This window comes from Chiloscyllium plagiosum, chromosome 15 (genome assembly GCF_004010195.1).
Source record: "Chiloscyllium plagiosum isolate BGI_BamShark_2017 chromosome 15, ASM401019v2, whole genome shotgun sequence".
Taxonomy (NCBI): domain Eukaryota; kingdom Metazoa; phylum Chordata; class Chondrichthyes; order Orectolobiformes; family Hemiscylliidae; genus Chiloscyllium; species Chiloscyllium plagiosum.
Genome location: NC_057724.1, coordinates 35,530,249 through 35,541,526, shown reverse-complemented (window position 1 = coordinate 35,541,526; position 11,278 = coordinate 35,530,249). Strand labels below are relative to the sequence as shown.

Below are 11,278 nucleotides of genomic sequence, written 5' to 3'. Positions count from 1 at the left end.
GACTTTTTATTTAATTTTTGTTTGAGGATTTTCAAGTCTGTGGAGATATATGGATTTAGTGGAACTTTTTTATTAACAAAGCATTTCCTGAAAGTCATGTGGTTTCCATGAATTGCTGGACATGTTTCCTGAAGGTCATGTGACTGGATTTTATGGCTGTCTTGGTGAACAAGTCTTTTATAAGGAGTTGGCATTTTTGTTTCAGTTGGAGGAATCTGTTGAAGACTAGGCTATTTAAGTTATCTATTCTCTTTCTGAAATACCCATATGGTAACTCCAGTGTGAAGTTTGATTGTCCACATAAAGAACAACGGGAAGACGTTTCCGAACTATGTTTCCTGAGCAAACTGCAACTGCCATGACCCCAGCAATAGCTTCCAAATCTAGTAACCTGTGTATGCCAGAACACTAGGTCAAAATTCCACACCTCATTCTTTTACTTTCTTCAAGAGCAAGCCATTATTGACCAAGGATGTTTACCTTTGTACCCAACGTTAATGCCTGCAAGGAAAAATCTAGGTATTTTGCCTGTTTTATACTGTGTGTGTGTGTGTATTCAGTTATTTAGTTAAAAATCACACAACACCAGGTTATAGTCCAACAGGTTTAATTGGAAGCACACTAGCTTTCGGAAAGCTAGTGTGCTTCCAATTAAACCTGTTGGACTATAACCTGGTGTTGTGTGGTTTTTAACTTTGTACACCCCAGTCCAACACTGGCATCTCCGAATCATTCAGTTATTTAGAGGGGTTATATATTTTCATCTTACAAACTCTGATTTCTGCATCTTTGTAGAATAAGTTTTTTTGTAAATCAATAATTTATGTTTATTAAAGAAATCTGTTTGATGGATATTTTTATTCTAAGACTAACATAGAGTAAGCACACATTTCACCATATCAGGAACTGGGTAAAACAATAAAATTATATTGTGATCTAGTCAGTGGAAGTAGAGATAAACAGTGCACTTCTACCATCTCAGTCATAACAAATCACATATTTTCATTAATTTCAGCATTGAAATCATTTAACTGAAAACCTTGTAAAATATTGAATATTCCAGTCTTCTTTATTTACTCTGTGAAATTTCATTAATGCTTTATCATATCTTCAAGATCTCTTAAAAGCACTACAGAATCAATTAATAAATTTTGAAGCTTCAACATTTATTTTAGTTGTTTGAAATCCAAACTGTGATCAATGTTAAGTGTGTAATTTAAGAATTCAAAATACAAAGTTCCATCAATTTACTCCCACCTCAAGTTCTTGATTGTAAATGATGTTGATGCTCTGATTAAGATTTATCCAGGAGTGGGTCAAAAATGTTACAAACCATCCTTTTCCCAAAAACATCAAATTCAGAGAGAATAATCCATCAAATATTGATTGAGTTGTCTAGACTTGAAAGCTGAATGTACACATCTCAAATGAAACTCCATGTTCGATCCCTATTACAAAGTCAAAAATCATCCCATCAACAGCAGATACAAAGAAAGACCAACTTACTTTTTTAATGCCTTCGGCGTGTTGATCAGGTTACTGAGTTTTCATTTTCTTGAATAATACCATGGATGTTCCTTTCACAGAAATAGAAGGCTTCGGCTTAATATTGCAATTGTGCAACCTCCAATCATGATACTTCACAGAATTAATTGGAATTTGAACTATTTCATTAGATGTGAGAGATTTTAACAATTGAAATAAAGGGACAATTGTAATTTGTGAGGTAAATGTGAAACAGCATTCACTATTTGTAATCTCACGATACAGTCCAGAAAACCACAAAATAATTCAGAAACAACTCTTCTTAGGCCAAATGTAAATTCTTGAGTCCAGGTTATAGTTCCTGTTACCTTGATAAGTACTCAAATACCCCAGATTTTTGAATTTTTAATTTAAATTTTCTTTTCTGATCTATATCCTTAACTTTCCCAGCTGCCAGAAAAGATGTATAATTTACAGTCGACAGTTTTTAGATACCAGCATCCTCTCTTGTTTAAATATAGAAACATTTCTTTCACAGGAGGTGACCATTTGGTATTTTATATCCATTTCAGTAAATGTTTTCTAGCTCAGTACCACCTTCTGGCTCTTGATTCAAAGTCCTGTAGCTTCAAATATTTTAAAATTGTGATTATGGTCTCCAATACACTTTTAGGCAATGAGTTTCTGACCCCCACCACTCTCTGAGCGGAAAGAGTTACCCCATAGTTTGTCTACCCATATGCTTCAAATTAATGATGCCCCTCCCCCCCAAATTATTGACCTCTGCTAATGGAAATAAGTCATTCCTTTCCACTGTATCCCTAGGCTGCTCGTAATTCTATACACTTCAATTAAATTTACCTCAGCCTCGTCTGATTCAAACAAAAAATTCAACCTATCCAACCTTTCCTCGTACCTAAAATTCACCATTTCTGGCAACATGCTACGCTCATCATATTACTCTGGACAAGGCTTATTTATTTGAATTGAAATGCAGGACATAGGTTTATGGCAAAGTCAACACACTATTTTTGTCCATTAATGCACTGGATGAACTGTAAATTGGAATCTTACTTAATATTCTGTCTTCACTGTCTCCCCCAACATCCCCATCCCAGTTTGGAATAATAAAACCAATTATATTACATGACAGCCATCATCATTACCATCAGCTAACTTAGGGCAGACCAGGATGATTCTTAGAATCATTTCCATCTCTGATTCAGTTTCACAATGAGAAGTTCATTCACCCAGTGGGTCAGGTGGAGAACAACTAATTAATTATTTTTGAAAATAAAGGTTAAATTTGGCAAATAATCAAATAAATACATTTGCACCTAAGTTGTGATGTAGCAATGTCTCTGTGATTTAGGCATAAAATATTGCAGCTGAACAGAAAGATATGTGACACAGTTTTAATCTCTTGAGTATTCTACAAAGGAGCTGCCTGACAATTGTTACAGGTTCAAATACCTGATTTTGCATCACTGAAACCTGTCTGCTTACCTCTGCTGTGAACAACACACTTTTTTGATCTTTTTCCATGATAATGAGACATGCTGCAACAAGCGTGAGTGATAAATATTTAAACCATTTTTTAAAAATTGATATTTGGACAGAAAGACATGCAGAATTTGATGACAGTGAAGGAAATACAAGCTGTAGCATTGCTATTGTTACAGACATCATCAATCTCCATCATCATTCTTCCTGAAGATATAATTATCTTTTATAATCTGTGAAAATTATTTTGTTTTGGCTCTGTGCTTAAACTAGTATATTGATTAGTTGCTGTGCACAAGGAAAGCCATTTATAATTTTTTCATCTACTTGGACTTAAGTTATCAAACATTGCCCTTGAATTAACTTCAACAATACACCATTTCCATATTATAATGTTTTAAGTAGAAACTTCAGGTCAAAATGTCAGGCATCACCTAAAGGAGAAGAAACATTTAGCATTTCAAATCAATGGACTTCATTAGAACTGGAAGAAATTAGAAATGTAACAGGTTTTCAGGAAGCACAGAGATATGAGTCACTCAGCCCAAAGTGCTAATTTGATTACATCCACAGATGCTGCTCAGCTTTTCCAGCAGTTTCTGTTTTTGTTCGTGTTGGACAGAGTTATGAGGGGTAAGTGTATGGGAAAATAACAAAAGTGAAGGAAGATAGGGTAGAAAGAAGGACTGATTAAATAACAAAAGGGATGATGGTGCAAGGTGAAAGGAAATAGAATATGGACAGAAACAAAAGATGGGTTTGAATAGCTGTAAATGACAACAACAGAGCCATTAACAGTACTTTTGTTTGAAAGAAAACTTTTATTATCTGAAATTAAAATCAGTTTTCATTTAACTTGTTTATGGGATGTGAGCATTGCTGGTGAGAGCAAAGTTTATTGCACATCCCTATAAGCTTCCAAGTAGGTGGTGGTGAGCTGCTATCTTTTATCTGTTTGAGGTTGTGTTGTAGGTATGCCTGCTGTATTGTTAGGAATAGGATTCTAGAATATTTATTTGGTGAGGGAAGAAATGTTGATACATTTCCGAATTGGAGTGGTCTGTTGAAAAGGGAACTTGCAGGCAGTGGTATTTACACCCATGCTCTCCTTGTTCTTCTTGGTATTGATGTCATGGGTTTTGAACGTGCTGTAAAAGGACCCTTGATAAGTTTCTGCAGTGCATCTTGTGTATGGTTCACGCTGCTGCCACTGTGTGGTGATGTGATGAAAAGTGTATTATATCTATATATTAGATATTTAGACTTTGACATTAAACTTGAAGCAGATGACGTGGGTCAGTCCTGTGAACATGTTTTGCCAAAGGTCAGCAAGTCAGTTTGGGACAGTCTGGTGACCTATATTCATCAGTTCCAAAAAACCATGAGACTGCACTAAGTGCCGAGGAGAATTCCAGTAAGGGTGTTAATGGATAAAACGTTTATACTGTTGGTCTTATGACAGACAGTGTAAACATATTAAGGCAATTACTTTTGTTTGACACAGAACGGAAATGGTTCAAAGTTTTAATTCAAATGTACACAGAATTCAGAAGGTAAAAATGTTTCTTCTTCCAGAAGAATCCAGTCACTTCAGGGGAACCACCTACAGTCAGTGGAAGTAGTTTCTAGTATGCAGAGCTTCCAAGCCAAGACCACTTAGAAAATTTAGGTCATCAGCATTTTTGGAGGTTTATGTCAACAGACACAGAATTGTAAGATTGTCTCCATAGTTCAAGAGAAAGAAATTGGGGAGAGTCGGTTAAATAAAGATTTTTTAAAATGCTAATTTAGCAGTGATCTTTGTCTGGGATTGAATCTCTGTAATGGATAATGTTAAGAAACAACTGAGAACTTTGCTTTGATGTACAAGTTTAGATCTTTGTGACTGTCTTGTGTATATATATTTTTTTTTCCTCTGTGAAATAAACTCATGTTCTGTTGTTAAAGAACATGCACAACCTCATACAAATATATTTCAGTGGTTAACCACCACATTCACCAACTGCAAAATTAAAGAAAAGTCTCTCAGGCCAATTTTCATTCTGGAATCTGATTTGTGCAGCATTATTCTCAGCAGGGATCATTAGAACCCCTTACACACTCAGTCTAAAGGATCCAAAGTAGCTAGATGATACATCATCATCTATTAATCTTATATCAGAAACAGTAACAAATATTTCATCACCAGCCTTCAACTGAAAAAGTCCTCCTTGGTAGATGGAATTCAAACCATATTCAGCATTCGCTGCCCAACATTTTGTTCCTACACCTTTCATGAGCAGGATTGGCGATGCATAGGTAGTTGTCATCTTGTATATGCACTGCACAAGTTGTTGCTCATTAGGTATTTCAGAAAAGTCCTCATCATCAGCCTTGTGCTGATATCTGAAGTAAGTCTGAGCATAAATGTAGTATTTGCCTGTTTCACTGACTCGCAATTTTCCATGATTGATCGTCATGTTCTGAACATAGGCTAAACCTTTCTCAAAACCCCATTTAACAAGGTGACGGCATGACTGGTGTGCATAGTGTGACATACCTGTTGGAAAAAGTAAAAATTCAGAATATAAAATTCCAAGTACATTTCTCATCTTTCATACAAAACGTAGTGAATGTTAAATGTGTTAATCAGCAATATTTCAGTAATTCATAGAATGTCATAGGAACTCAAAACTAATATGCTGGTTGCAAAAGCAAAGCCATTCATTCATCAAATAAAATAATCATGTTGTTACACTGTAGCAAGTTCAGATTAAATCATTACATCAAACAGTTACCGTAACATGAATTATACCAGTATTTTTTTCTGAACATTCACTAAATGTACAATAAGCCAAAAGGAGATTGGATTTATTATTTTGTCAACTGATTATAAAAATGGTGAAATGAAATTGTATCACATTGGTTCCATGGTTAGTTCTGAAAAAAATTACATTTCCAAGCTCCTCTTGGTACACAAATTTTGTCATGGTGTTGATGATGCAAGCTAATAGAACTCTTCCTCATTATGGATGCACCATGATTTCTCATGGCACAGGTCAGAGTAAATGGGATCCAAGCTCTTCCCTAGGTAGCTATGTTTTTTATGGGAATAAGAGAACAGATCCCAGTGCATATGAGTACAGAGGTATTGTCAACTGATTGGGAAAGGTTAAGCTGCCTTCTAAAAGTCAAGAAAAGGCAGAGGTTCTACCTATTTAAGGTAAAAATATAAGTGCAGCTAAAGAAAGGTAGAGGAGATTGGGAGAAAAATACAAGACCAGTTTATACTTCCAAGATCTTTGAAATGTTTATTCCACACATTATGTATAATTGCTGAAATAGACAAGTATAAGCTGTTTCTTCCAATAGTTTGCACATCAAACACTGCTTCAAAAAGAATTAGTGAGTGACTCTTCATTTCCAGGGCTCAGAAATGATACCTTCACTGATTCTATTAAGCATGCAGACAGAAAGCTTTTAAGCTTAATGAATTCAGTATTGGATAGACAGAACCAAAATAAACGTACTTGAATTAAATTCAACAATATTCTCACAAAAAGTCCCCATCCACCATGCTTTTCCACTTGCATGAACGTGTTATTTTTTGGTGTGGAGGTGTCGATGCTGGACCAGGGTGGACAAAGTTTAGAAATTTATGTATCTGTAAATAAAAATCTGCAAATCAAATTCACCCCATATCTGTGCATGTGAGGGAGTGAGAGGCTGTATCTGTGTGTCTCAGAGAGAGCTTGTGTATGAGAGAGGGTCTGCATGATTGTGTGAGTGCGATTGTGTGTGTATACGCACGCAAAGTGCAGTGAGGTCACCTGTAGTGTGGCATGAACCCAAGATCCCAGTTGAGGGCATCCTCATGGGTACAGAACTTGTCTATCAGCCTCTATTCAGCAACTCTGCATTATTGTATATCCTGAAGTCCACGTTAGAGGACGGTCACCCGAAGTTCTGAGGGCAAATTTCCCTGACCTACTGGGAGGGAACATGCCTGTCTGGTGATTGTTGTGTGGTGTCCATTCATCAATTGTAGTTTTTTCTTGGTCTTGCCAATGTACCATGCCTTGGGACATCCTTGCCTACAGTATATGAGATAGACAACTTTGGCTGAATCACATGAATGCCTGCCGCATTCATGATTGGTGGTGTCCTCACATGTAATTATGGTATCCATGTCGACACTCTGACACGTCTTGCAGTGGTTGCCATGACAGGGTTGTACGGTGTTGTGGTCAATGTTGTCCTGACGGCTAGGCAGTTTGCTGCAAACGATGGTCTATCTAAGGTTTGGCAGTTGTTTAAAGGTGAGAAGTGGAGGCAAAGGGAAGGTCTTGGCGAGGTGCTTATCCTTATCGATAACATATTGCATGCTGCGAAGAACATGGCATAGTTTCTCCGCTCCTGGGAAGTACTGGACAACGGATGGTACCCTATTGGTCATATTCCATGTCTGTCTCCTCAGGAGGTGACTACAGTTTCTCTCTGTGGCATGTTGCAACTGGCAATCGATGAATTCTGTTCTTACGAGGGTATCCTTCAGCACCAGCGACAGACACCTGAAGCTGCTGAAGGACGCCCTCATAAGAACAGGATATGATGCCCAACTCATCGATCACCAGTAAACAGGTGGTCCTCCGGAAACAGACACAGGATACCATCGATAGGGTACCCTTCGTTGTCCAGTACTTCCCAGGAGCAGAGAAACTACGCCATGTTCTTCGCAGCCTTCCCTTCACCTCCACTTCTTGCCTTTAAATAACCGCCATTGTTCGCAGCAAACTACCCAGCCGTCAGGACAACATAGACCACAACACCGTACAACCCTGTCAGAGCAACCTCTGCAAGATGTGTCAGAATGTCAACACGGATACCACCATTACACGTGGGGACGCCACCCACCATGAACGCGGCAGGCATTCATGTGATTCGGCCAAAGTTGTCTATCTCATACACTGTAGGCAAGAATGCCACGAGGCATAGTACGTTGGCAAGACCAAGCAGACACTGTGACAACAGATGAATAGACACCACACAACAATCACCAGAAGGCATGTTCCCTCCCAGTCGAGAGCACTTCAGCAGTGAAGGACATTCGACCTTGGATCTGCGGGTGACCCTCCTCCAAGGCAGACCTCAGGATATGCAACAACACAGAGTCGCCGAGCAGAGGCTGATAGCCAAGTGAGGACGGCCTCAACCAAGATCTTGGGTTCATGTCACAATACTGGTGACCCCACTACACTATATACACACATATAGACACAGTCTTACACACAATCACACTCACACAGACCCTCATGCACACGTTCTCTCTCTCAGATACACAGACCACTTCCCCCAGTCTCACCCACGTGCACACACTCTCAAAGGTATATAGTCTGTCACACACATGCACACTCACACACTCTCACTCTCTCTTCCTCACACACACACATATAAGTCTATGGGGTGAATTTGCATTTGCAGATTTGTATTTGCAGATACATTCTATTCTGTTCAAAAAGCACACACTCTGTAGGGAGTCAGTCCATGTGACATTCCGTAAATTGCTACTTTGGAAACAGAACCGGATGGACTCAAGATTGGGATACAGATAGGCTCTAACCTCGCACCTTTAATGCATTGTCTGAGCTGGGATGTCACTTTTCTTTATAAAACCTTAAGTTATTTCAGGAAAGGAACTTGAAAGAAGTTCTGGGATTTACACATTAATGAATTGAAACCTGCAAACCATTCTAGATGATTAAAGACTTAACAGCAATCTCGGTTTGTTCAATATATCGCATCAGTTGTATGGCACTTCAATTTTTACTATAAATTCTGTGTCCTGTGATCGTGCCCCATGAGCTACCTGAGAAAGGAGCAGTGCTCCAAAAACTTGTACTTCCAAATAAACCTGTCGGTCTATAACCTGGTGTTGTGTGATTTTTAACTGTGTTATTTCTTGAAGAACAATGCCTTTTACTCCTCTCATTTCTTCCAGCTATGAGCATCTATATTGACCTAAGCAATGCCTGCCATTTTCGGGATATGTGGAACATTCTTTGTTCCAATTTCTCCTCAGGTCCCCTCTATTTCCGATTGTCTTGATGATATTTTGTACTTTCACCTTGAAGTGAAAAATTAACTTTAACATTAGATTCGATACAGTATGGAAACAGGCTATTCAGACCAACAATACCACTCCGACCCTCTGAAGAGTAACCCACCCAGACCCATTCCCCCATCCTATACCCCTGACTAATACACCTAAAACAATGGACAATTTACCTAACCTGCATATCTTTGGACTGTGGGAGGAAGCTGGAGCACCCGGAAGAAACCCACACAGACACAGGGAGAATGTGCAAACTCCACACAGACAGTCACCCAAGGCAGGAATTGAACCTAGGTCCCTGGCACTGTGAGGCAGCAGTGCTAACCATTGAGCCACCTTGCTGCCCCCTCATTTCCAATTTCCATCCTCATTTACAAGATTCATTTCTGATTCTTTACTCGCTCTTCCTCTGATTCACTACTTTGATTTCAGTGATAGTTTGTCACAAAGAATATCCTAATCCAGACTTATGTGATTTCTAGAATCTAGTAAAGGAAGAAGATATTTTATTGTCCAAATTAAGGAATGGGTAAAGAGAATATCATCATGTCATCAGACTTGAAGGGAGTTTTAAACATCAAGAAATAAGTCATGAGATGACACAAAACTTAGGGTTTCAAAACTGGAAGTTTGTGTGAATAAAGACTGAAGAAATATTTTTTAAAAATCCATATTTTGGGATCCCTGAGAAAGAAAGGGTTAAAGAAAATGATGTGATGCCTTAATTTCAACAATGATGTGATAGGACGGTATATGTTCATGCTGTAGAGAACCAGCTATTGAAACAAGTAGTAGGGAAATGACAAAACAAAAAGCAGTCTGTGACTTTTGAATTACTGAGTGAGTCAAAATGGCCACCTACTTCCCCCTCCCTATACCGTGAAAATCACAGGAGATACAAGAGAGAATTGCACTTTTTTTTCCGTTTTCAGTGACAAAGCTAAAAAATAACCACAGAATTAATTTAAAAACCTGAAGAAGTAAAAACAATAACAAGGTTATCATTGCTTCAGGAAAGAGTGCCCTAAACTGTATTGTAGCTGAGATCTCACTTCTTTTGACTTCATGATATGAAAGATCAGTTAATCACAGCGTTTCAATCTAACTTTTGAGGGCTTCATTTTCCAGTTACCAGCTTGGATGACTTTATACAGATCTTCAAAGCTAATGATGTTGCCTGAAGCTCTGGTGTCTGACAGTTCACATTCACTTGGCACTCTCCCTTTAGTCATCATTTTAATAATGACTAAAGCAAGGTTTCAAAGATGTTTTAAATTTGAGGATACCTTTGAAAAGGCTATGTATCAATGGTATGTGTTTAACATCAGAACTGAAGATAGGAGGGAGACTATTGATCAGTATATTACCACATGGATACATTTAGTTAAATCCTACAGCTTTGAACAACAGTGAGAGGATCTCATCAGTATGGAGGAGAAAGTGAGGTCTGCAGATGCTGGAGATCAAAGTTGAAACTTTATTGCTGGAACAGCACAGCAGGTCAGGCAGCATCCAGGGAACAGGAGATTCGACGTTTCGGGCACAGGCCCTTCTTCAGGAATGAGCAGAGAGTGTTCAGCAGGAGAAATAAAAGGTAGGGAGGAGGGACTTGGAGGAGGGGCGTTGGAAATGTTATAGGTGGAAAGAGGTCAAGGTGAGGGTGATAGGTCGGAGTAGGATGGAGGCGGAGAGGTCAAGAAGAAGACTGCAGGTCAGGAAGGCCCCAACCGAACTCATCTCGGCATACCTCGACACGGTCCTGTCCCCATTAGTCCAAGAACTCCCCACCTACGTTCGTGACACCACCCACGCCCTCCACCTCCTCCAGGATTTCCGCTTCCCCGGTCCCCAACGCCTCATCTTCACCATGGACATCCAGTCCCTGTACACCTCCATCCCCCATCACGAAGGACTCAAAGCACTCCGCTTCTTCCTTTCCCGCCGTACCACCCAGTACCCTTCCACCGACACCCTCCTTCGACTGACCGAACTGGTCCTCACCCTGAACAACTTTTCTTTCCAATCCTCCCACTTTCTCCAAACAAAAGGAGTAGCCATGGGCACCCGCATGGGCCCCAGCTATGCCTGCCTCTTCATAGGGTATGTGGAACAATCCATCTTCCGCAAATACACTGGCCCCACCCCCCATCTCTTCCTTCGCTACATTGATGACTGTATCGGCGCCGCCTCGTGCTCCCA

At 39.3% G+C, this 11,278-nt stretch overlaps 1 protein-coding gene across 1 annotated transcript in view; it reads right to left on the bottom strand.

Annotated features, from left to right (window-relative positions):
• Nucleotides 1-3,789: 3,789 nt before the first annotated feature.
• The window catches only part of tnfsf10l (TNF superfamily member 10, like), a 29,421-nt gene continuing 21,932 nt past the window's right edge, over nt 3,790-11,278 (bottom strand). Inside the window, exon 5 of the mRNA XM_043704686.1 lies at nt 3,790-5,527. Within this exon, the coding sequence (XP_043560621.1) occupies nt 5,082-5,527 (446 nt within the window). The 3' untranslated portion in view covers nt 3,790-5,081. The remainder of the gene's footprint in view (nt 5,528-11,278) is intronic.